The 26,895-nt window shown below is 43.7% G+C and overlaps 1 protein-coding gene across 1 annotated transcript; it reads right to left on the bottom strand.

Moving 5' to 3' along the window:
* Positions 1–200: 200 nt before the first annotated feature.
* LOC139392125 (phosphatidylinositol 4-kinase beta-like) lies at positions 201–26,495 on the bottom strand. The gene is made up of 12 exons (XM_071139844.1): positions 26,314–26,495; positions 13,441–14,714; positions 5,667–5,894; positions 5,171–5,404; positions 4,945–5,054; positions 4,743–4,847; positions 4,347–4,470; positions 4,128–4,241; positions 3,718–3,869; positions 3,322–3,454; positions 2,974–3,094; positions 201–2,834 (listed from the first exon to the last, which is right to left on the bottom strand). Exons 2-12 carry the CDS (start codon positions 14,698–14,700, stop codon positions 2,653–2,655), a joined length of 2,763 nt encoding a protein of 920 aa, XP_070995945.1. The 5' UTR covers positions 14,701–14,714; positions 26,314–26,495; the 3' UTR covers positions 201–2,652.
* Between the last annotated feature and the right edge of the window lie 400 nt (positions 26,496–26,895).

The raw sequence follows: 26,895 nt of genomic DNA, 5'->3' as shown, positions 1-26,895 counted from the left end.
GAACGCTTTCGACACCTTGTAGAGTCCATGCCCTGACAAATTGAGGCTGTTGTGAGGGCAACACAAAGGTGTTCCTAATGTTTAGTCTACTCAGTGTTTCTCTCATTGGATGAATGTGCAGAGTGGAATGTCATTTAATTGGGAAACTAGAAACCTACTGCAACACAAATTACTAGTCTGAATATGTAAATTATCACTCGTTAAAAAACTATTTGATTTATTGAATGAGTCATGCATTTAGTCTCAACCACAAATGAAAAGTTAAACAATCAGGAAGCTTAAGTGTTAGTGTTTTGATACAATGTAAAGTGGACAATTGCTTCCCCTGTACATTCTAAATGTCTTTAGTATCAAGGACAAAGGCACTCCATATCAACCACAGTTAATTACTGGAAAAAATGCTTTGCTTGGTGTGGACCAATTCTGTATAAAACCCATGTCTCTTTCAGGAGGGCACAATGTTCAGAACTTAGAAGGCAAAAAAAACATTCATATAGAGCAGACATCACTTTCTATTTGAAAACAAGTGATCTAATACATTTCTATCTGGAGCAGTCTGAATTTAGCCCTTGGCCTCAGTGTCATCTGAACGGACAAGCATGTATCTGGTGTGACACTGGACAAGGACAAAATTCTGCTTCTCAATGGGGAGACATCAAAATCAACACAAAGGTTTGACGGACAGCACCCGCTCCAGCAAAGATAAAATGCACTTTATAGAATAAGGTTAGGGTTGGAATTAATGAAGGGAAAAGCAATGCAGTAGTAGTGTTTAGAGAAGAGTAAGCAGGAGTGTTCAACTTCTGATAAAAGCACTTCCTGGGTCCATGACCTGCATGCCCTTGTCCCAACTGTTGCATTGATAAAAGTTGTACCTCTCGTACGTCAAGGCATCGGTTCTCTCACAGGAATGACTGCATGAGAGAAAAGTTGTCACTTTTGCTACACACAAAAGCCCCCCCACCAACGACTCAGCTTTCAAACATGAGACATGAGCAGGTAATATAAGTTATAGGCTATCCAAGCATGTAGCTCTTGAAACCACTCTCTTCAATACTGAATACATGTGTGTTTGAGACCGCAAGAAAAGAAAAAAAAAGTCACAAAGGAAGTAGACTTGTGATAGTGAGCTCATACTGTTCAAAACAAAGGAGAAATAAAACAGACCAAGACAAACGGACAGGAATGAGAAATCACTCCCATTATTTACATAATCTGCTCAAGGACAACCCTCGCTCTAGATTGGCCCGAGTTATTCACAGGAATACATCTGAGCCAACCAGAGAGGAAAGTGTTGAGCATTCTTTAAATATGCAACCTAAGTTAACAAAACATACAATAATAATGCATTAATAATCACATTTCGTTAGAGATTAGTGGAACATCAATGTTGAGTGTTTGCATAAATTTAACCACAGGTAGCCATTTTGGTTCAACATAACTCAAGTGCATGAGGCTCATCACTATGCTAGCGTTCCTTCAAGTATGGTGGTTTAAAGAGTGAAACAAGCAAAGCAAAGTTCTACATGATGCATGTTGGTATAACACAGTCGGCATATTAAATGGTAAAACATTCTGCCCTTTCCTGGTCGTCTGTGATGCTTGGTGCTTATTCAGTAAGGACAAGAGTCCCTGGAGAACTGAGATAAAGAACTTTCTATTTCATGGTATTTCTATCTATAACACTAAATGTGTTAGATGTGCTCTACTGAACGAGCCCCAGTTGTCCAAAACCCAGATTGAAATGAAACTGCACCTGTTATCAAGGATGGGAACAAAAACACATACAACCAGCAGCTTTGCTGCATATGCTTGGACCCCTAATAAGAGAGGAGTTGGTCCTAGTTCATAACTTTCCAGTTTAAACATTGTTCAAAATGCATTAAACCTTGGATTAAGGAGTTGTTTTCCCTGACAGATAACACTCATACACCAATGGTTTTTAATAGTCCTTTTTTTCCCCCCTCTCTTCGGGCTGGCTCATTCTTGATAACCATAGGAATTTTCAGAGAACAAAGAAAATGTCCATTAGAAAACCTCCGCAAATGATATGTCTTGTGCTTTCTTTGTCGTTACACAGTGGCTTCTCAAAGTCCATTTTGCTCTCTAAGAACAAAAATAAGTCAATATATTCAATATGCACTGCTTTGTGACGCTCTTGCACAATTGGTCCACAGTTATTCGTCTTTCATCCATTCTGATAAAAGTCTTCTTGGCTCCTCTGAATATAGACCACACCCTCTCCAGTGTTGCCCCTCCCCCTTTCCAATGAAGTACCTCCTCCGATATTGATACTTAAATCCTTTTCGTGCGTGTGATTTGAACTGTGCGTTATGCCTCGTTTTAGAACAGTCAATGCGCTAAAAGTCCTATGGATAGGAGGACAAGAGGGAGAGAAGGTGCGGACTCCCCCCTCCACAAGGCCAAAACAAGGAGGGGGAAAACAGAGGTCCGTCTAAGACAAAGAACATACATAGTTCGCAAACAGGACCTTGTTGCACTTGTCTATACAAGAGTCCATTTCCCTAAATGTGCTGCTATGGCAAGCACACATGCGTGAGTCCATATGCACAGGTTACCACCATCTTTATATGCATGTTCGCTTGCTCGCACATGTGGTTGTCCCATGTGGTAGAGTTTGGTGGGAACTGTTCACATGATGCCGTTGGTGAAGTACTGGAAGCCGTCGTAAAGCTTGGTGGTGATGGAGCGCATGGAGCCATCCACCATCTGCTCCACCAGCACCTGTAGCTGCTCCTCCGTCAGGCTCATGTGGAAACGCTCCTTCAGGTGGCGGATGGTGCTGGAACCATGGAAGCAGGGCAGGTGAGAGCCTGGTGGGGTGGGGGGGGACCCAGGGAGAGGGAGTCAGAGGAGTTGCAATACCAAGACCACAGAGAAAGATAGATCATGTTTATGGAAAACCAACACAACACACTGATCATGCTAATATACGGTTTTAGCTAACAGTACCTTGCTGCATGATCTCCACTATTTGGACCACCTTCTCCATGTGTTTGCGAGCAGCGATCAGGCCCTGGAGCATCAGCACCTTGTAGTAGTTGAACATGTCTCCATCCAGGCCTCCCATCACCTGAGAGAGAACCACAGACAAGAGGTTAGTCTTTACACATACAAAACCAGCAGGCTACTGCAGCTAACCAGCAAACTCATTGTCGCCAATAGCGTCTTCGAACACTGACAAATGTATTTACGCAGATTGTTAGGGAGCTAGTTGTATGATCAATTCCACAGTGTTTTCCGGTTTACACTTTTATATGACAATGCAATTATGCATGCAGTAGGATTTATTTGACTCACATCCACAAATTCGCTGGTGAGCTTAAAAGCAGAGGTCTCAAAGCCCAGGTTCCTGGGAGAACTGGACAGGATGAAGCCAAAGTCAATGTGGATGATGTGGCCCTCCGAGTCTAGGAGGATGTTTCCATTGTGTCTGGAAAAATGGAGATAAGGGTTAGGGGGACTGAATAAACAGTTTAGGAATACAGGAGAGGGTGGGATGTGGTAGTTGAGATCAAACCACAAAAACAGTTTACACAGGCAGCCCACTTCTGCCTAATTATTGGAAAAAGATCAGAATTGTGCAGCCTGTGTAAACGCAGCCAAACAGGCTCAAAGACAAAAGAAGAGCGGAAATGGAACATGAGTAATAGAACTAGTGAAACTGAAGAGGGGTGAGAAGGGAGGGCTGCCCACCTGTCTTTAACCTGCAGCAGGTAGCAGATGAGACTGTAGCCGGCGCAGCTCTCCACAAAGTTGCGCCGGGCAGTGAGGAAGGCCTCGTTGGTGTAACTGCCATGCTCCTGCAGGAAATAATCCAGCAGAGACAGCTGGCTCTGCTTCCTCACCTGGAGCACAGAGATAGCATTTTGCATAAAATAGCAACAGACACAGTAGTCCATTAGAAAAAGCTACCGACACGGCATTCCATTAGCATCCGACACGAAATTCCAGTGTGTGATCAAACCATTACTAATATTACCAAAATCTGTCATCCCAAGAGGAACTGGACTACAAAGCTAAACAACACGGCCTGAAGTTATTGTTAGGCAACTTTGTCATGAGAGCAAGTGCCCAATTGGGTCCATTTCATTTTCTCTGCTCACCTGGTGCAGAGACACAGCGTTCAGCACAGGCTCAATCATCCCGCTGTCTGATGACATCACCAGGATCTTATAGGGCTTGATCCACAGGGGGACGCGCTCCTGCTCCCAGATGGACTGGAGAAGAAAGAGGAGAAGTGGAGCGAATTAGTGAGTGAACACTAATAATACTACCAGAGGACTTTTCTGTGGAATGGGACTCTACTGTGGAGAGTCAAGTACCTGTAGCTGGCTGAGCACCTGGAAGGCCAGTAGCTCTTGCCTCAGGTCGTCCCCACACTTCACGATGACTGACAGCAGCCGCCAGTTTGGCAAGTGACCGTAAGGGGAGCCCTCCCTTATCCGCCTGAGGGATGGAGAGAGGAAGGAAATAGTAAGGACACAGCAAATTACTTAACAATGCATTGTTCTTCGCTGAACTAAGGGAGGTGCACAATTGGCCCAGTGTCGTCCAGGGTAGGCCGTCATTGTAAATAAGAATGTTTTAACTGACTTGCCTAGTTAAATTAAGGTTAAATAAAAAAGTGGGATAGACATGCATCCTCAGTGGGAGATTGTGTATGCCCACCAATTTTTTGTATCTTCTAGTAATTCCATTTCTATGTACCAATCACCCACCTGACTTTCTCCTTCCAGGGCTCCTTGAGCGCCACAGCGGACGGGTCCTCTGGATCTTTCCGGAACGTTGTGGGGGTGTGGGCCAGGTTCTCTGACAGACGTCGCCTAAGACAAAAGAAACATGTGGTTGTAAAACTATAACAAGAATGTCTTAAAGAGAAACAAGCTAGCAGAGAAATTCTGTCTGACAGTGACACTATACCTGATGTCGCCGGCGGCGATGAAGACAGGCTCCTTGCTCTCCGTGCTGGTGATGCTGTCCACAGAGAACTGGGAAATGTTGTCACTGCTACTGGTGTGGCCTTCTGGGAGCTGGAACCATAGGACCCCAGGGTTAAAGTACATTCAAATCTGATTCCCTCCCTCCTTCCCTTACAGCCTAATCATCAAAATGTTACTTGAAGAAGTCACATTGTGCCACACGGTACCTCCACTTCCAGCTCGCCAATGTCATCCACGGACCAGGCCTCGTCGTCGTTGTCGTAGTTGGGCACAGTGGAGAAGCTGACGGCGCGCTGCTCGGCTGTGATGCCAATGCACTCCGGGAGGAGGTTGTCCGCAGAGCGGGCACTGCGGATGCGTGTCTCTGGGATGCGCAGGGGAATGCCGGATGTCTCGAACCTCTCGCACTCCAGCACCTCCACGTAGATGATGTATGGGGCCTGAGAGGAAGGGGAGAAAGAAGAGGTCAGAAGGCATACTTAGGGACTGGAGTTCTAGACCTATTTTTCTAAGACACATTTAAGCAGGAAGTTCCATTGACAAAGAGCATTGGGGCCCACTCCATTTACACTCAAGGCTCCTCAGGAAATTAATAATAACAAAAACTAACGTGTCAAACTACTAGGTTTTCTGGTCACCTTGTTTTTGGAGCCTGTAGTATGTGTTTACCTCATACATATATATTACAACAAGTCGCCTCACCTTGTCTTTGGAGTTGAGCACCACGGCCTGTGTGTGGGGCATGCGCACCACGTGGTGGTCGAAGGCTGCAGTGGGCAGCCAGACGCGGGCGGGCAGCTTGTGGTTGAGCTGTGACAGCTCTGAGATGAGCTGCCAGGTCTTCTGCTCCTTGGTGGGCAGTGTGGCCAGCTGCTTTCCGATGCTTATAAGAGACTTGATGAACTCCCTCTGCGGCGTCAGGCGCAGCGGCTACAGAGAGGAGAGAGGTAAGGAGGAGAGTTAGAATCTCGATCAAGACCGATGTCTTTTTGTGTTCTGAAGAAATGTACAATGAGTTACAGCAAATAACAAGTGGCACAACTTTCAGGTCCTTTCTTGAATGACTACAAAAACAAAATTAAAAGGCTGAGAAAGGAGGGAGGAAGATGGGTATGATGGGAATTGAATGGAGGATGTTTTAGGAGCGGAATCAGAAGAGAACCAAGGGAGGTATAAGACTAAGAATGCATGGGCACAGGGAGAAGGAAGCAAATCAATTCTGTCAAACCATTGCAGTACCACAATAGTTAAAATGATAGAGTTGAGCGACACCCAGATACCTTAGGCCTTGGAGATGTTTAGTCAACTTATGGTGTCCAATATTCATATCTAAAGTATGAGCAATATTCAATACCATTATAATAGGTAAAACGACACTGAGGAAGTTATTTCTTCTACAGTCCACCATTTTGGCTACTTTGAAATTAGATAACCTTGTGATTGAGATGTTACCATTTAAAAACGTACTTAAATTTAGTTTTTTTTAATGGAAACAATGAAACAAGCTCCAAGTAGGCTAACATATGGGACGGTTAACATTGTTAAAATACTTAAGAAAAAAAAGGTAGACTCAATGAAATTTGTTGCCACGAGCAGCACTGCAGATATTGAGATGAGCGAGATACAAGACTTTGCGCTCACACAGTCGCACTGCTACAGCACGGTAGCCAGGTGACCAAAACAACGAAGATGTTGAGCCTCGCGCTTCAATACTCCTCGTTGCTGCGGAAATTCACCCACAATGCAGTTTACTTTCTGCATCTACATCATACCGCTGAGTCTACCTTTACTACCAGGTAGGACAATTTTTGCAACATGAACTACTGCCAGTGGCATGATTGTGGCTTAGGACTACCATATAAAATGTGTAAACATTGTGTGTCAACATTGCATGTGACACAGGATCAAGGACAACAACCACACGAGCCACTGCCTGTTCACCCCGCTATCCACCAGAAGGCGAGGTCAGTACAGGTGCAGCAAAGCTGGGACCGAGAGACTGAAAAACAGCTTCTATCTCAAGGCCATCAGACTGTTAAAACAGCCATCACTAACAGAGTGGCTGCTGCCAACATACAGACTCAAATCTCTGACCTTTTTTAAAATGAAGTAATCTTAAAAAGTGGTATCACTAGTCACTTTAAATAACACCACTTCAATAAATGTTTACATACCCTACATTACTCATCTCATATGTATATACTGTATTCTATACCATCTACTGCATCTTGCCTACGGCCATTGCTCATCCATATATGTACATATTCTTAATCATCCCTTTACATTTGTGTGTATATAGAAGGTAGTCATTGTGAATTTGTTAGATATTACTGCACTGTTGGAACTAGACGCATAAGCATTTCGCTACACTTGCATTAACATCTGCATGTGACCAATAAAATTGGATTTCAATTTGGAGCTTTCCATTCAAACATGTTCCCATACTAACCTTTCATTTAGTACAGGTTACTCCAGGTGTCTTTACATTTAGCCGAGTCTCCCGATTCCAAAAATCCCAGGAGTATTTAAAAAAAAAACATGACGCAAATTATCCGATTACAGAGCGAAAACGCAAGGGGTTAGAGACCATTGAACTACATGCCAATGTCCATATTAGTATCCTACAGAGAAATCATGCCCAATGCATCATTTTTTTTAGTTGGTGTAGACATTGAAACAGAGCCTTAAAAAGGTGGCGTTGACATACATGGGTTAGGCCTTGGGCTGTATTACCGCCACACCGGCAGTCACGGGTCTTGACCGCAGTTAAATTCCATGACCGTTGGGAATGGTAATCCCAATCCAAAACTGCACAAATTAATGGCACTGATGGATTGCCTACCAAACTTGCTAATGGCCCAGAACTCAGCACTCTATTGTCCCTCTAATCACTCTAAACACATCATGATTGAATTTGCAATAATCTAAATGATGAGGACAAATAGTGACTGGAGTTAAAGTTCCCGTTCCCGAAAAGGACCAGACCCAATATGCATATTTTTAAAACATCTATCCGAAAAGACAACTGGTTCGAGCAGAGTGAGGGAAGCAGCAGATCCAATTGCTTTGCTACTTTATTCAACCGGAGCCATAGACAGAAGCTGTAGGCTGTTAGTGAGTGGAGAAAGTTCGGTGTGTGTGAACATGTGAGTAAAACACGGGAGGCTCGGAGCACTATGAGCTTGGAGGCACAGGAGGTAGAGACCGCAACCCCTTAACTTCTTGCTAGTTATTCATCCTCCCATCTGATTACACAGTACCTGTCTTGACTGCATCAAACCCAGAGAAGCAAGCTAACTAGGCTAATTGAGGCTAGCCATAAAGTTAAACACGCTTTTCACCGTCCTACAGTTAGCCTACATATAACTCCACTCAGATTATAACGTAAATAGCAGCATACCGGTTGGCTTTTGGTCATTGTAACCCTTCTCTCATTTCCCTTTTAATTCCATAGATTAGATCTCCCCCTCTTACAAATCATCAATATACAAAGCTGCATCATGCAGCCCATTTTGAATTTTAAGACATTCCCAGGTTTATAGGCCTATCACAACTAAATAATGGATTTTATTGTGATGGCTATATAAAATGTATTAGACTTTCTAAAATCTAGATGTCCCAAAAGGGCACACTAAACATGTTTATGTGAGAACGGCAGTCATTTGCATGACTATTACCGCCTGACAATTTCATGACCGCCACAGCCCTAGTTAGGCATATTCAAAAGCACTGATTTTCCAGAATGAGGAACCCATATTTCATAGGATTTCCTTGGTCTTTTTGTGTTGACAGGCAAACCAAGCAGCTTCCTTTGTGTTTTACTTTTGTAGTCAAATGTCAAAATGCCTTTCCTGTGAAGATGTGTATTTTTCTGGATCATGACCAAACGGCAGACTGCCTGAGCATTATTTCCAGTGGACAGGACGTCCTGTTGAGGAAGGGTCCCTGAGTGTTCCTGGGACCCGATTCAAACCAATCAACTGTTCTAAACAGAAAAATACCTAAACTGATTCTGGACCAGTGCTTAATGAGGCAAAAATAATTTGTTTTCCAAACAAATAAAGTGGCTGGGTAATACTAAATTAAATTCATAGATTTGAAAAGGTTGAGTGGATACCTGCTCTATCATAGAGTCGAGATTAGGCCTGGCTTGCAGTCAGCGTTCTAATTCATCCCAAAGGTGTTCGATGGGGTTGAGGTCAGGGCTCTGTGCAGGCCAGTCAAGTTCTTCCACACCGATTGACAATTTTGTATGAACCTCGCTTTGTGCATGGGAGCATTGACATGATGAAACAGGAAATGAGCCTTCCCCAAACTGTTGCCACAAAGTTGGAAGCACATAATTGTCTAGAATGTCATTGTATCCTGTAGCGTTAATATTTCCCTTCACCAGAACTAAGAGGCCTAGCCTGAATCATGAAAAACAGCCCCAGACCATTATTCCACCTCCACCAAACTTTACAGTCGGCACTATGCATTTGGGCAGGTAGTGTTCACCTGGCATCCGCCAAACCCAGATTCGTCTGTCCGACTGCCAGATGGTGGTTAGCCTAGTGGTTAGAGCGTTGGGCCAGTAAACGAAAGGTTGCTGGATCAAATCCCAGAGCTGACAGGGTACAAATCTGTTGTTGCCCCTGAACAAGGCAGTTAACCCGCTGTCCTCCGGTAGGCCGTCATTGTAAATAAAAATGTGTTCGCGGCACACCCGTTGTTGCTCCTAGATATCTCTACTTCACAATAACAGCGCTTACAATTGACCAGGAGCAGGGCAGGAGCAGAGCAGAGCAAGGCAGAAATTTGACCAACTGACTTGTTGGAAAGGTGGCCTCCTATGACGGTGCCATGTTGAAAGTCGCTGAGCTCAGTAAGGCCATTCTAATGCCAATGTTTCTCTATGGAGATTGCATGGCTGTGTGCCCGATTATACTTTTGGTGCGTAATGACACAAAAATAGGTTGAGCTACTCGTGTCGCCCTCTTGTGATGCATTTCAGGAGTCTAGCCAAAATGAGCAATTAGCTGCGCCCCCAATAGACATGTAACCAAAGTACACGTTGCTGATGACAACTACATTGGGGATAGAGTCGACAGGGAGACAAGAGCCCGAGGCTTGGGTTACCTGCAGAACGCAACAAGGTGTGGCAGAAATACATGGTCTGTGCATATACGTCAGCAGTAGAGCACATGTCCTTTGCACCTGCAGTCCAGGTGATTTTTGTAACACGTTGCCCAGTGCTTAACACGGTATTCTGAGGGTGGAGCTAATCTGGTGACAACAGATAGGCTAGTACAGAGGAGCTGTCTGATAAGGAAGTCAGTCTAAAGACTTACAACTGATTTCACAGCAGTCAAATCAATGTTGAGGCATTTGCCTTCCACCAAATGTCTTGATGTCCAAGTCAACAACGCAGGGCTCGACATTAACACTTGTTCCGAACGGATAAGTAAAACATTTATATAAACACATACAAAACCAGTCAAAAGTTTTAGAACACCTACTCATTCAAGGGTTTTTATTTGTACTATTTTCTACATTGTAGAATAATAGCGAAGACAAAACTAGGAATTAACACATGGAATCATGTAGTAACTAAAAAAAATGTTTTTTTAAAAAGAGTGTTAAACCAATTAAAATATATTTTATATGAGATTCTTCAAATAGCCACCCTTTGCACTGATGGCGGCTTTGCACACTCTTGCCATTCTCTCAACCAGCTTCATGAGGATGTCACCTGGAATGCATTTCAGTTAACAGGTGTGCCTCGTTAAAAGTTAATTTGTGGAAGATAGCCCTAAAAGTTAATTGCACAGAAGATTTTATTTATCTATTTTGTAAAATACCAAGTTCATATTATGGCAAGAACCGCTCAAATAAGCAAAGAGAAACGAGTCCATCATTACTGTAAGAAATGAAGGTCAGTCAATACAGATCAAGAACTTTGAAAGTTTCTTAAAGTGCAGTCACAAAAACCATCAAGCTCTATGATGAAACTGGCTCTCATGAGGGCCACCACAGGAAAGGAACTACATGATTCCATATGTGTTATTTCATAGTTGATGTCTTCACTATTATTTCTACAATATAGAAAATAGTAAAAATAAAGAAAACCCTTGAATGAGTAGGTGTTCTAAAACTTTTGACCGGTAGTGTATGTTTACATTGAAACCCACTCTGGGGAAAAAGGGAGCCATCTGAATCCACCAGTGCCCCAGCCCAGTAGCTGTTGCCAAGACAACACGAGGGGGCAGGAAGAGGGAAGTAGTGAGGCAGAGAAGGCATGCTGGGCACTGACAGCTGAGCCCAGACTGTAAACAAAAGGGCCGTTATGCAACACACAACCCAACCTGCACTGTGGGGGCGGTCCCACTCACATTACAGTGCGGCTCAAAATGGTGGACATATTTCACAGCATTCTTCTTCCTCTTCACTGTGATTGGTGCCTCTTGGTTTTTCCTCACTATTGCAATCCAGCCAGAGGCCAAGTAAAAAGATCAAAACAAAATGAGTCAGTTCTTAGGCAAATAACCAGGACTAACAAGATGGCGAGTGAAGCCTTAGCAATAAGGACAATCAGTACAGTATTTATTATTACAAAGCAAAATGGACTGCTTGCCATCCAACTAGTGATCACTAGTTTCTAAACAGAGGCGCAAACAGCGAGACTTCCCGTAACGCTTGCGAAGCAGACTCTGCAGACCAGACCGGAGTTTGGCAAGTCAATGGGAGAAGTGACAAATCTAAACTTCGTTGTTAATTGTTTTTTAAATCCCAAAAACAGATTCGAGCCGAGCTTAAGTAGCATAAACTGTAATTACTACAACCTCGAAAGTGACACGTTTTTATTTCCAACAAAACCAACTTTATATCAAAAGGAGTGCCTTTGATTTGACAGCTTGCACGACCGTTAGGTCCTGTGCAGAAACACATTGGGTCTTCGCTAGCTAACATTACCATGACATCACCTACTAGGGTGATCGGATATTTCTATTGGAGAAGCAGTTTCTACCCATCTTTGCTAACAAATCCTAAAGAGCAAAGTCAATTAAATGAAGCGCCCTTGAAGTCCTTTGGGCTGTGGATTGTTATTGTGCCCTACACGATTCTTCACAGCACCGACACAGATTAAACAGGGATCACTGGACACAACGTCTGCAGGGAGGTTTGATGCAGGCAGAAGTGGGGAAGGGAGGGGAGGAAAAGAGAGAGGGAGAGTGAGAGGATATTAGCTGAGAGAGGGATTGGTAGAGGATATTAAAAAGGATGACAAAAACAGGCACCAAAACAGAAGAGGTGGGAGGGGAAACATTGGTAGTAGCGAGATGATGCATAACGCAGCAAGATGTCTTGGAGTCCACTTGCCCAGAAAGTCTCTCTTAATTTTTTTATTTTATTTTTTAAGGCGTGTAACTGTGAGGACAGTAAAATATATCAAGGAGGGGAGAGTGACCATCACTCTGCTCTGGTTCAGGACATTGTCCCATCTAAAACTACCCCATTTTATTTCTCATAAAATAACTGATCCCTGATGAGAGAGAGGACTGGCAGAAGGCTGCAAGCCAGAGAAACAGTGAGACTGAGAGAAAGGCCAGACAAGGGGAAGCACACAAACTCTCCATCATTCTTTCCCTGTGCACTCAAAGCAATCATAGGGAAACTAGTCTGAAAGTATCTCTTCCAAACAAGAGGCATGGCTTTCATACGATTTACCACAAGGACTATATCACTCGTCAACACTGACAAATCCTACCAACACACAAACATGCTCACAAAAACATCTGCTAAAACAATCCATTGTCTGCAATGATAGAAAGTGACCCATTTTTTCACCATCTCTCCATTCAAGAGGGACCCACCCTCAACCTCACTCTGACCTCTGACACCAGCTGCAGAGCAATCTGGCTGAGAAGTCCAGCCAAAATGGAGAGGGAGGAGACTGCACGCCCAAAACAATAGGGAGGGAACTCTGGAGATGTGGGACAGATGCTACCTAACCCCAACCCCTTTATTAGTTAGGCTGAGGGTAGTCTGGCTAGACCATAAGAAAGAGCTGGAATAGAGCTCCTCAAGGTCCAACACGTGTAATCCCGGGCTCCCAGAGAATGTTCAATTTTGACAGAACAGTTTTTCCATATGAAAGAGGCCGCACCTGCAAATAATAAAAGTATTGCTGGCACAGCACAATTCAGAACGGTTGAACCAAGTTTCCCACAGTGTTATGTAGGACAACTACTTACTACTGACACAGATGGAGAAAAACTTGGGATTCAGGGTAGGGGTTCAGATTCCTCAACTAAAATCCACACAGGGTTTACTGTGCTTTATCATACATAGGGACTATAAAAAGAGAGAACATGTATGCAACAGGCCTACTATTAAAAGACATGATTAAAAACAAAACATAAACACATTCTATACTCAACAACTGACACCACTCTCCCGTCCCTCTTAGCATGGCAAAATATGTTAAGCCACTCACCTCATCGTAGCCGCTTTCCACCTTGGGGTTGCTGGCTGTTCTCTTGAGGCTAGTCCCCAGGCTTGTGCAATGCGTGGCGTCTGACTTGGACCGCTGGTGTGTCCGCTTGGAAGGCGAGAGGTAGGCATCGGCGGGTTTGATTTGGCTGTCGGGGGCCAGGGACGGCTTCATGGTGTGCCGCTGGTGGTGGTGAATGCGGGCACCGACCCGCAGGCCAGGCCTGGCATCCGCAGCACCCACACCTTTAGAAGCTGCATGGGGCTTTAGTTCATCTGAAAGGATTAGCTTGCGCAGCTTGGTGCCGCGAGAGTGGCGCTGGGTAGAGATGTGCATGTCGGAGGAGTAGGCGCCGAGCAACCATGCCGTCTGCAGGGAGAAGGCAATGCTCTGGCGGCAGCGGTGCACCACATAGGGTCGGATGGCGTCGCCCATATCCTCGTCCATGTGGACGTACATGTTGAGCAGCTGGGGCAGGTGGAAGTCCACGTCTTCGTCCGAGAAGCTAAAGAGGCGGTTGCCAATGTAGGCCTGGACACCGGGCTCTTTGGACTTGTACAGGTAGGACATGGCCATGGAGACGTCGAAGAGCTTAGATTCAAAGAGCCGCAAAAGCAAGGACTGCTTGGCCGCCGCAGAGGACTGGTCGCCATTCTGTTGCGACTGAGGGCATGTCTGCGTAATTTGTCGGGGAGGGTCACGCTTTTCTTCTTCCTCCTCCTCCTCCTCTTTAATCGAACCTGTGTCACAAGGCTGTTGTGACGGAGGGCATTTCTGCGTTATTTGTTGAGGAGAATAACATTGTTCTTCCTCTTTAGTGGAACCCGTGTTGCAAGGCTCCATGTAGACGGTCTCTTTGGGCAGCCGCCATTGTGGGCTGCACTTTTGCAACAACTCCGGTTCTTCCTCAACCTTCAGGAGTTTAACCTTCTGCAGGACCTCCTGGCAAGCCTTCAAGGCCACTTCGGGATTGATGACCAGGTCCAGCACCACAGCGTCCTCAGATATGATGTCCAGAGGAGGGCTGCAGCCCCGCATGCCATCGCTGTCGCTGCTGCTGCAGCCACTGGGGCTGGAGCTTCTGGGACTGGAAGACGACTGGTGCTGGTTGGGGCAGTCCGAGGAGCAGTCTGAGCAGGAGAACGAGGAAGAAGAGGATCCAGGTGAGGAAGGGCAGGAAAATGTGGAGGTGGAGGACAGCGAGGGGCTGAGGTAAAGTGCCTCGATCTGGGCAGGGGAGAGAGACACTTCCATGTCAGCCATGGTGGCAGTCAAATCTGGAAGAAGGAGAGATGAGTCAGTGAACCAAGAGACCAGTGTACAAACAGGGGGGAAAAAAATGACATCACATAGATTTGTTAAGTTATGCTTTGGGCTTGCTCTTGAAGTCATACATACATTTTATAATTTTACTGAACGAGTCAGTTTTTCGCCATTTGAAAAATGTTCATTATCTGGAAAATAAGATGGGTGCCTTTGTCCATGACCAAGTATACTGAACAAAAATATGTTTTTAAATGCAACATGTAAAGTGTTGGTCCCTTGTATCATGAGCTGAAACAAAAGATCCCAGAAATGTTCAATACGCACAAAAGCTTATTTCTCACATTTCTGTTAGTGAGCATTTCTCCTATGCCAAGGTAATCCAGCCACCTAACAGGCGTGGCATATCAAGAAGCTGATTAGCGGCACAATTATTACACAGGGTCACCTTTTACTGGGGACAATAAATAGTCCACCAAATATTTTAGCAATTTTGTCACACAACACCACAGATGTCTCAAGTTGAGGGAGCATGCAATTGGATATTCCGGCAGTCAGCATGCCACCAGCATACCAGATAATTTAATGTTCCTTTCTCTACCTTAAGCCGCCTCCAACATAGTTTGAGAATTTGGCAGTATGTCCAACCGGCCTCACAACCACAGACCACATGTAACCACGCCAGCCCAGGACCTCCACATCCGGCTTCTTCACCTGCGGGATTGTCTGAGACCAACCACCCAGACAGGTGATGAACCCGTGGGTTTGCACAACCAAAGAATTCCTGAACCAACTGTCAGAAACCATATCAGGGAAACTCATCTGCATACTTGTCCTCCTCACCAGGATCTTGACCTGACTGCAGTTTGTCATCATAACCGACTTCAGTGGGCAAACGCTCCCCTTCAACAGCCACGACCCCAAGCCACGGCCCTTGCAGAGCAAGGGGAACAACTACTTCAGGTCTCAGAGCGAGTGACGTCACCCGATTGAAACGCTATTAGCGCGCACCACCGCTAACTAGCTAGCCATTTCACATCGGTTACACAAACACAACTGCATTTTAAGATCCTGAGGCCCATTGTCGTGCCATTCATCCGCCGCCATCAACTCATGTTTCAGCATGATAACGCAATGCACCATGTTGCAAGGATCAGTACACAATTCCTGGAAGCTGAAAATGTCCTGAAAATGCCCCAGTTCTTCCATGGCCTAAATACTCAGACATGTCACCCATTGAGCATGTTTTGGATCGACGTGTACAACAGTGTTCCACTTCCCGCCAATATCCAGCAACTTTAGACAGCCATTGAGAAGTGGGACAACACTCCACAAGCTACAATCAAAACCCTGATCAACTACGCGAATGAGATGTTGCGCCGTATGAGGCAAATGGTGGGCATACAAAGCACTGACTGGTTCTGATCCACTCCCCTACCTTTTAAGGTACAGTGGGGCAAAAAAGTATTTAGTCAGCCACCAAATGTGCATGTTCTCCCACTTAAAATGATGAGGCCTGTAATTTTCATCATAGGTACACTTCAACTATGACAGACAAAATTAGAAAAAAATTAAATCAGGATCAGAAAAATGATTTTTAATTTATTTATTTGCAAATTGTCGAAAATAAGTATTTGGTCAATAACAAAAGTTTCTCAATACTTTTTTATATACCCTTTGTTGGCAATGACAGAGGTCAAACGTTTTCTGTAAGTCTTCACAAGGTTCTCACACACTGTTGCTGGTATTTTGGCCCATTCCTCCATGCAGCTCTCCTCTAGAGCAGTGATGTTTTGGGGCTGTTGCTGGGCAACAGGGACTTTCAACTCCCTCCAAAGATATTCTATGGGGTTGAGATCTGGAGACTGGCTAGGCCACTCCAGGACTGAAATGCTTCTTACGAAGCCACTCCTTCGTTGCACGGGCGGTGTTTGGGATCATTGTCATGCTGAAAGACCCAGCCACGTTTCATCTTCAATGCCCTTGCTGATGGAAGGAGGTTTTCACTCAAAATCTCATGATACATGGCCCCATTCAATCTTTCCTTGACACGGATCAGTCGTCCTGGTCCCTTTGCAGAAAAACAGCCCCAAAGCATGATGTTTCCACCCCCATGCTTCATAGTAGGTATGGTGTTCTTTGGATGCAACTCCGGATTCTTTATCCTCCAAAAACAACGAGTTTTTACCAAAAAGTAATATTTTGGTTTCATCTGGCCATATGACATTCTCCCAATCTTCTTCTGGATCATCCAATTACTCTCTAGCAAACTTCAGACGGGCCTGGACATGTACTGGCTTAAGCGTCTGGCACTGCAGGATCTGAGTCCCTGGTGGCGTAGTGTTTTACTGATGGTAGGCTTTGTTACCTTGGTCCCAGCTCTCTGCAGGTCATTCACTAGGTCCCCCCGTGTGGTTCTGGGATTTTTGCTCACCGTTCTTGTGATCATTTTGACCCCACGGGGTGAGATCTTGCATGGAGCCCCAGACCGAGGGAGATTATCAGTGGTCTTGTATGTCTTCCATTTCCTAATAATTGCTCCCACAGTTGATTTCTTCAAACCAAGCTGCTTACCTATTGCAGATTCAGTCTTCCCAGCCTGGTGCAGGTCTACAATTTGGTGTCCTTTGACAGCTCTTTGGTCTTGGCCATAGTGGAGTTTGGAGTGTGACTGAGGTTGTGGACAGGTGTCTTTTATACTGATAACAAGTTCAAACAGGTGCCATTAATACAGGTAACGAGTGGAGGACAGAGTAGCCTCAAAGAAGTTACAGGTCTGTGAGAGCCAGAAATCTTGCTTGTTTGTAGGTGACCAAATACTTATTTTCCACCATAATTTGCAAATAAATTCATTAAAAATCCTACAATGTGATTTTCAGGATTTTTTCTCTTCTCATTTTGTCTGTCATAGTTGAAGTGTACCTATGATGAAAATTACAGAACACTCATCTTTGTAAGTGGGAGAACTTGCACAATTGGTGGCTGACTAAATACTTTTTTGCCCCACTGTATCTGTGACCAACAGATGCATATCTGTATTCCCAGTCATGTGACATCCATAGATCAGGGCCTAATGAATGCATTTGTAACTCAGTAAAATCATTGAAATTGTTGCATTTATATTTTTGTTCATTGTATCAACAATCTAGTTCAGTACATTTACCAAAATCAATTCACAAAGCATGCAGTTCCAATCAGCATAAGATCTACTGGGTCACAAGGTCAGAGTCTTCCAGACATCTGTGATCACACTCATGCTATAACCAAGTCCAAATCCATGACAAACAGCACTCTACACAGCTGCACGGCCAAGGTTTCCCAGAATGGGTCTGAGCCAATGAATCAAAAGCCTCACAGATGTGCTTGAGGCCCTTTCCAATTCCCGGGGGAACGGAAAGGATTAGAGCATTACGCAACCAGGCAGATTCACCTCATTTCTTCAAGGGGAGAGGATGGTACTTATGTGACAGTGTCCATGACAGCATTTCCAGTCAAAATGTCTGGGAAAGTAAGCTCAAGATTTCACATCCATTGTGTGTCCATCATTCATAAATAGAAATGTCAGGAGAACAAAATGCTAGTCATTTTCAGCAAACAGGGAGATGGGCACTTTTCATAAAATCTCTGCTAAAGCTAGGGTTTTGCCTTAAAATACTATCATGTAGTATTTAATATGAATTCAAGGGGGGGCTAAACGATGGAGGCTAAAACCAGGCCTTTTTGGATGGATAGATTTCTATAATGAGAATTTGGGGTGAAATGTACTCAATTCTGGCAAAAATGTCAAATGTATTCAAAATAAGACACTGCCATAAACTAGGCATCAGTCTTCAGAATTACAGTGGTTTGTTGCAAATACATAATGGTATTCTAACAGAATTTGCTACTGCCATTGTTAAAACTGGTTTAATGAGAATCACCCGCATGCGTGTCATTCAACAAGTTTCAGCATGCAGTCAGGTACAGGGCTGGAAACTGTGTGCAAATGCCACCTATTTATACCACAGGTCTGACCAATAACAGTGAAAAAGACGATAAATCACTTATTTTATCTGTACCTTCAAAGTTTGACACTTATAACAGACTGAAAGTGGACCTATGGCTTCCACGTCATCCCCATTTGCTGTTATTACAGCTTCCACTCTTCTGGGAAAACTTTACACTACATGTTGGAACATTGGAGTCCCCGCAGCATTCAGCCACAGGAGCATTGTATGGACCTCCCTTTGTATACAGGGGCATTGTTATGCTGAAACAAGAAAGGACCTTCCCCAAACTGTTGCCACAAAGTTGGAAGTACAGAATTGTCTAGAATGTCATTGTATGCTGTAGCGTTAAGATTTCCCTTCACTGGAACTAAGGGGCCTAGCCCAAATCATGAAAAACATACCCAGACCATTATTCCTCCTCCACCAAAGTTTACAGTTGGCACTATGCAGTTGGGGAGGTAGCGTTCTCAAAGCATCCGCCAAACCCAGATTAGTCCGTCGAACTGCCAGATGGTGATGTGTAATTCATCACTTCAGAGAACACGTTGACACTGCTCCAGAGTCCAATGGCAGTGAGCTTTACACCACGCTTGGCATTGTATAGGCTGATTTTAGGCTTGTGTGTGCCTGCTCGGCCATGGAAACCCATTTCATGAAGCTCCAGCCGAGCAGTTCTTGTGCTGACGTTGCTTCCAGAGGCCGTTTGAAACTCGATAGTGAGTGTTGCAACTGAGGACAGATAAATTGTTATGCACTACGCACTTCAGCACTCAGTGGTCCCGTTCCGTGAGCTTATGTGGCCTACCACTTTGCGGCTGAGCCGTTGTTTCTCCTAGACGTTTCCATGTCACAATAACAGCACTTACAGTTGACCGGGGCAGCTCTAGCAGTGCAGAAATTTTACAAACCTTTTGTTGGAAAGGTGGCATCCTATGACAGTGCCACGTTGAATGTCACTGAGCTCTTCAATAAGGCCATTCTATTGCAAATGTTTGTCATGGGAGATTGCATGGCTGTGTACTCAATTGTTTACGTTGAGTACACAGCAACGGGTGTGGATGAAATAGCCAAATCTACTCATTTGAAGGGGTGTCCACACACACACACACAATGTTGTGTAGAGGTTGTTCTCTCCAGCGATGTCTGTCCAAAAGTCCCGTCCGTCCCTGCAGTTTCAGAGAATCAGAGGGCACTGATACGTCACAGCTAAGCTGAACAGTTTGTGGCAAACACATTGCCATTCCAGCCTCAACTTTGAAAGAACACAAGTAATCTACTTCCCTCTCAATGTTTGCATTTTAACACTTAGCCTACATGTTAAGCACAGACCACAATACAATATTCTGACACTTATTTCAGGTCCCAAGAACACATTGTGCTATTAGCCTAAGCCTGTTCTTATTACTACAGCTTTAGAGTCAAAAGGTATAAGCTAGGCCAAGCCTAATTAATTCAGCCAGCCAATGTTGTTTTAGAAGCCGATCTGAGATTAGCACACAATGGAGATTGACTTTCCCATGCCTATAGGCCTAGAGTATCAATTAACAGTGACACGTGCCCAAAGCTCTGATTTGGTACTGATAAGATTACACATTGACCTCCAATGACATTCCCACAAATGTTACTACAGCACAGAAAGCTCTTTAAAAAAAAAGTATTGCTCAGAGATATGGATAGACCTGCCTAATAGTTATTCAGATAAACGTTTAACCGACTTTACAAGCTGTAACCTAGGACACGACTCATTCTTGTGGGATGTGCTTGATGTTCCGATTTCATGAGTGATGTGCCAGTTGACACCATCAGAAATTCTTTATGCGGAATTTCTGGAAGTAAATATTTACAGCAATTAAAAAATATATATTTTAAAAAGTGCACTTCGACAAGTGAAGGCCATGCGAGGCTCTGTGGTTGTAATGGTTGCACACTCGGCCAACTGTATAATACAGCACAGATGCGACACGATCAAGATTAAACAAACATTATGAAATAACGGAGCCCGTGTCGGCTCCTCCAGGCAGTGTATGGGACGATGGCTTCCAGATGTGGGGTTTGGAGGATGTGAGAGTGGGCGTCTGCCTCCTTTCTTCCTTCACACAGCTGCTGCACTCTGCAGGAAATTGGTCTGCTGTGCCACAGAGCAAGTCAAATACAGTACAGGCAAGAGAGCCTCCAACAAGAAGAGAGCGTCAACAAGTGTGAGTGTGAGCATGTCAGAGGCAGTGAGAAAGTTATTTACCAGACCAAAGGTTTGAGGCAGATTTGCACTTGATAATTATGAGGACTCATGCTGGCACCTCTGTTTCTCATTTAAGGAAAGTATTACAACTGTCAACTGGGCTGGAGATATTTGCAGGTAAATGTAGGCCAAACCATGGCAGTAGACAACTTGGCCTTCAAGTCTATGTAATGTAGCCCCTTAATGTGTTATGCACAAATAGTCAGTGTGCCAGCCTGAATGGCTTTTATTGTGGATGGGTGGTAAAGGCTGGAGTGAAATGCAGGGTGCTCACTGTTACCAATCTCACTCCAAACACAAAAAACATCTGACCTAGTTGGACTGACCGACCAGCGATGTAGCAGGAGGAGCCCATCTGCTGTCCTTCCCTCCTGAATGCCAACCCTCAGTTATTGGGAATCTACAGTTGAAATTCTGTCTTCAGCCAGTGTACATCACCCCTTAAACAGCATGTAAAACCTTGTTGGAAAACGACCATTCCACTGACCCCGTAACATACAAAAGCTTGTATGTATAGAGCATTTTCACTGCCACAAATTAAGGCATTTAGAGAAGGTGAAAATGAGTGTGACAGGTGGTCCTGTGTAGCTCAGTTGGTAGAGCATGGTGCTTGCAATGTCGGGATCGTGGGTTCGATTCCCGTGGGGGACCCGTATGCATATGGATCTACTAAATTACTCAAATGTAGGAGAAATAGAATTTCAGCCTGTATTTACTATCTTTAAATTTGTTTTCATGTACAGTGCCTTGCGAAAGTATTCGGCCCCCTTGAACTTTGCGACCTTTTGCCACATTTCAGGCTTCAAACATTGAAGAATCAACAACAAGTGGGACACAATCATGAAGTGGAACGACATTTATTGGATATTTCAAACTTTAACAAATCAAATACTGAAAAATTGGGCGTGCAAAATTAGAGAGACTGAAATGTTTTCCCATTCCTCCTTGCAAAACAGCTCGAGCTCAGTGAGGTTGGCTGGAGAGTATTTGTGAACAGCAGTTTTCAGTTCTTTCCACAGATTCGATTGGATTCAGGTCTGGACTTTGACTTGGCCATTCTAACACCTGGATATGTTTATTTTTGAACCATTCCATTGTAGATTTTGCTTTATGTTTTGGATCATTGTCTTGTTGGAAGACAAATCTCCGTCCCAGTCTCAGGTCTTTTGCAGACTCCATCAGGTTCTTCCAGAATGGTCCTGTATTTGGCTCCATCCATCTTCCCATCAATTTTAACCATCTTCCCTGTCCCTGCTGAAGAAAAGCAGGCCCAAACCATGATGCTGCCACCACCATGTTTGACAGTGGGGATGGTGTGTTCAGGGTGATGAGATGTGTTGCTTTTACGCCAAACATAACGTTTTGCATTGTTGCCAAAAAGTTCAATTTTGGTTTCATCTGACCAGAGCACATTCTTCCACATGTTTGGTGTGTCCCCCAGGTGGCTTGTGGCAAACTTTAAACGACACTTTTTATGGATATCTTTAAGAAATGGCTTTCTTCTTGCCACTCTTCCATAAAGGCCAGATTTGTGCAATATACGACTGATTGTTGTCCTATGGACAGAGTCTCCCACCTCAGCTGTAGATCTCTGCAGTTCATCCAGAGTGATCATGGGCCTCTTGGCTGCATCTCTGATCAGTCTTCTCCTTGTATGAGCTGAATGTTTAGAGGGACGGCCAGGTCTTGGTAGATTTGCAGTGGTCTGATACTCCTTCCATTTCAATATTATCGCTTGCACAGTGCTCCTTGGGATGTTTAAAGCTTGGGAAATCTTTTTGTATCCAAATCCGGCTTTAAACTTCTTCACAACAGTATCTCGGACCTGCCTGGTGTGTTCCTTGTTCTTCATGATGCTCTCTGCGCTTTTAACGGACCTCTGAGACTATCACAGTGCAGGTGCATTTATACGGAGACTTGATTACACACAGGTGGATTGTATTTATCATCATTAGTCATTTAGGTCAACATTGGAGCATTCAGGAGATCCTCACTGAACTTCTGGAGAGAGTTTGCTGCACTGAAAGTAAAGGGGCTGAATAATTTTGCACGCCCAATTTTTCAGTTTTTGATTTGTTAAAAAAGTTTGAAATATCCAATAAATGTCGTTCCACTTCATGATTGTGTCCCACTTGTTGTTGATTCTTCACAAAAAAATACAGTTTTATATCTTTATGTTTGAAGCCTGAAATGTGGCAAAAGGTCGCAAAGTTCAAGGGGGCCGAATACTTTCGCAAGGCACTGTATATAGTGTGGACACTGGACAGTCAAAATAACAGGAAGGGCAGTTATATCAAGCGCACAAAGCCCTACATCTCTCATGTCCCTGTTTATTATTTAATGAGGTAGCGGCACACCCAGGCAGAACACCCTGATTGGGGTCTCGCTTACGCTCCGAAACCGTGACCAGGAGGATCAGTTACTTCAGTCTTTCCATCACAGCACAGATGGTAAAGTTCCTCTGCTATAGCAGGGGAGTGAGTAATCTGGCACCGGTTCAAATCATGATCTCTCACACATTAGGACTTCACCAAGAAAATCCCCTGGCTATTAGAAGACCTACATTGAATAAACTGAATGATATTACATGTCATTTTAGAGTGGGAATGTGTGGTTGTGTCGTCAATAAATCAACAAAAACCCTCCAACATACATCTTCAGTAGGCAGCTTGTCCATATAGGTTTAGCCTAGTAAGATTGTATTCAATAGAAGCGAGCAACCAAACAGGAAGAGAACTGGCTGGCTTATTCTTTTAAATTACTCTTCCATGTCCATATGCTGGTAGACAGCACTTCCTGATACCAACTGTCCTTTTTTGTATTTCTCTTGTGTTATTGTTCTATTACATTGTTATTGATCACTGCATTGTTCGGTTTAGAGTTTACAAGAACGGTATTTCACTACTTGTGCATGTGACATTGAAACTTGTGCTCTTGAAATTCAGTGTTCGATTGAACACAGATGGGCCTGAACTAAATGTCACATTGTCACCAGCTAATACAAGTAATGTTTGCAGTGAACTTGGTCTATCTTGTCTGGATAAAACACAATCCTGATTATACACCATTTTGGTGTTTCTTTTAGGGGACATGGGTTGGTATCAGAGTAAGTGAGTTGAGTGGTCGGAAATCACGTTCATCGCTCATGGAGCAGTACTTACACACCGCTGCAGCGTTCCACCACTCCGCTAAAAAAAACGTTCCTAGAGCAAATGGAGAAAAAATAACTGCCATTAAAAATAACTGCCATTCATTAAAAAAAAGAAATCACAATTTAACCAACACCCATCTAGTTGTGTGACTACCTGGACATACCATTTGGTTTTGAAATAATGAAACCAAACTATATGATTTGAATGAAAATTATTTTAATAAATATGAAAGGGTGAATGTAAGAAGCAGTCATTTCAAATAGGCTACATGTATTAAAAAGCATATAAACACTACATTGGTTAGGAGACAGGATGCCTAAGAAGGAACGAAAATGAATTATTATTTAGGCTATTTTCTTCAAGGCTATAGCCTACAAAGAAATACATTGTGAAGCATTTGCGAGTGCGACACTGGGCTGGTAGGGCCATTTAGTTGTATTAAATCCTTAGTCTATAAAATGTACATATATGCTGTGACTTCGTTGTGTCGTTGCATTAATTATTTTGAAACACAAGTTAGGCCAGGCTCATGCGATGGTGCCAGCAGGCCAGCAGCGGAGAATAAATATCCTGTCCACATTCTTGCCAGGTGAGCAGAGAAAGAGAGAGCTATACATACACGTTTTGTTTAGGCAAAATAACCTAATCAAAACAGAAAGCGGGAATATGCCATGGCTATTGGGCCAAAATACATGTATAGATATAACAAAAATGAAGTAAACTTTTAAGAGATCTGATTTTTTGTTTATAAATACTTTGCTACAATGACACACTTAGGCATCTACCCACCTAATTTATTTATTTTAGCATGTGCAAGTAGCAAGTACACCATCATGCTTTCGGGATATGTGCATTTTCTGATCCCACAATGATTGTTTCGTTGTGGACACTACATCACTGCTCTCCATCTTGGTCCTTATCTTTGTAAGTCACCTTGATTTTGGACCTGTGTGTTTCATCAGTTTCTTTATGAAAATATTTAGTGAACTCCATGACGAGTAGCTTAATAAGCAAGGGACTATAGCAGTATACATGCAGACTACAAATGCATGCTACCCGGGCATGCCCTGAAGTGAGCGCTACTGGAACGAAATCGGAGTCGCCCCAGGCTTTGGAAATCTCGCCCAGCGCTCCAGTCAAATGGGGCACGCTCCGTTCACATACTCTGGTTTGTATTGCAAATGCTTGGTGCACTGTAAGATAAACCACCTGAAAGTGAATCAGTTTGCTTGGACATGACCAAGGGAACAAAGTGCATTATTCTATATTCTTCAGTTACAAATGACCAGGCAAATAATCAATTTACCTAACTAGGAGGAATGATGACATCTCCATGAAACTGATAGAGGGGTCAATTCTCGAGCGTTAATGATGGACAGTGGTGTGACGTCTCGTCCTGGGCAAAGTGTCAAGAGGCACGTGCAGTTCAAAACAGTGCACTAAGGTCCGTCATGTTAGACTCCTAAACCGGCATTATATATATTTTTTAATGTTTTAAGTACATAGACGATAGCTAACTGGTTACGCTTTAAAGTCAGTTAGTTGTTGGCTATAGCCAGAGAGGAATAGGCGAAACCAATCAACTATAATATATTTACTATGGAGATTTAACTTAGGCAAGAATCTGGTTTACTTGCTATCAAGGCGTGCCACAACGCCATCGTCATTAGTCACAGCAGCTAAGTAGCTAACGTTACCTATCAAACAATCAAAATCCACGTCACTGCCCAATGCACACCTGAGCATGACTAGCGTCCTATCTGTATTCAATGCCCCGTCTCCGTCGTACATACATTGTTCGGCTAATGTTCACAGAAGGCCAGTTCAACAATCTCACATTGTCCGGATGTTTTGGCACTAACGTTAGCTAGCTGCGTGAGAGAACCAGGCTAGCCGCCCCCATAGCCCAACACTTCTGCTAACTAGCTACCACTTAAAATATCCTGAATGCTATACATAGTAGGCTAGATTCTTCAAAATCACTGGCTTCAACCTCCCGTCGTAAAAAAAAATATATAATTTTAAAAAAAGAGACAAATCCATTCATATAGCTAAACTCAAAAAGAGCAAATAAAGGCTTGCTTCTCTGACTGATTTGCTCGCTAACGTTACTGCGTCGCCCTGGAAGAGAAAACATTCCTTGCTAAACAGACCAGCTGGAGCAACAAATATTAGTTGTTGAAACACTAACGTTGGGTAAGTAAATTGATTAAATATATTAAAACAAACTTACCTTCTTGACAAACAATGTCGATTTTAGGGTCTCAATCAATCCATTTGATTTGTAATTCCATTTGGAACGACTCTAGCTCCCCAGCTCGAATCTCATTCTAATGCTGCGCAAATTCCGAAAGAAATGCCTTCCTCCAGCTGACGGATCCGCCTCAAAATATTTAAAAGAGCTGTTGACGCCAGCGTTATCACATCAATGGGCAGAGAATCTGAGCGAACACATCCCTTGGCATGAAACCAACGTTTGATGCGTCATTGGTCCTATCTGTTCAGTACCAAAGTCATACATACATAAACCCAAATGATGGTTTATGGTCTCTACTTTACATTGTGTGATTTGAAAAGAAAAGCTCAGAATAACCAATGTTGGAAATAAATAACATTGGAATATCAACTTGCTATGACACAACTTTCTCCAAGACTCAACCTAGAATAAAATCACGAGTATTTGGAATCTTCCCAACTGAGTTGTGTGACTTCTCTCTGCATATCAGGAAGATTTTATATTTGTCTTGTGCACTCACTGCGTTAATTTGCATATGTCCGTGGCAGTGGAGTCTGGTGGGAGGAGCTATAGGAGGAT

This window comes from Oncorhynchus clarkii, chromosome 32 (genome assembly GCF_045791955.1).
Source record: "Oncorhynchus clarkii lewisi isolate Uvic-CL-2024 chromosome 32, UVic_Ocla_1.0, whole genome shotgun sequence".
In the NCBI taxonomy this organism is placed as follows: Eukaryota; Metazoa; Chordata; class Actinopteri; order Salmoniformes; family Salmonidae; genus Oncorhynchus; species Oncorhynchus clarkii.
This window is presented reverse-complemented; position numbering and strand designations above follow the sequence as displayed.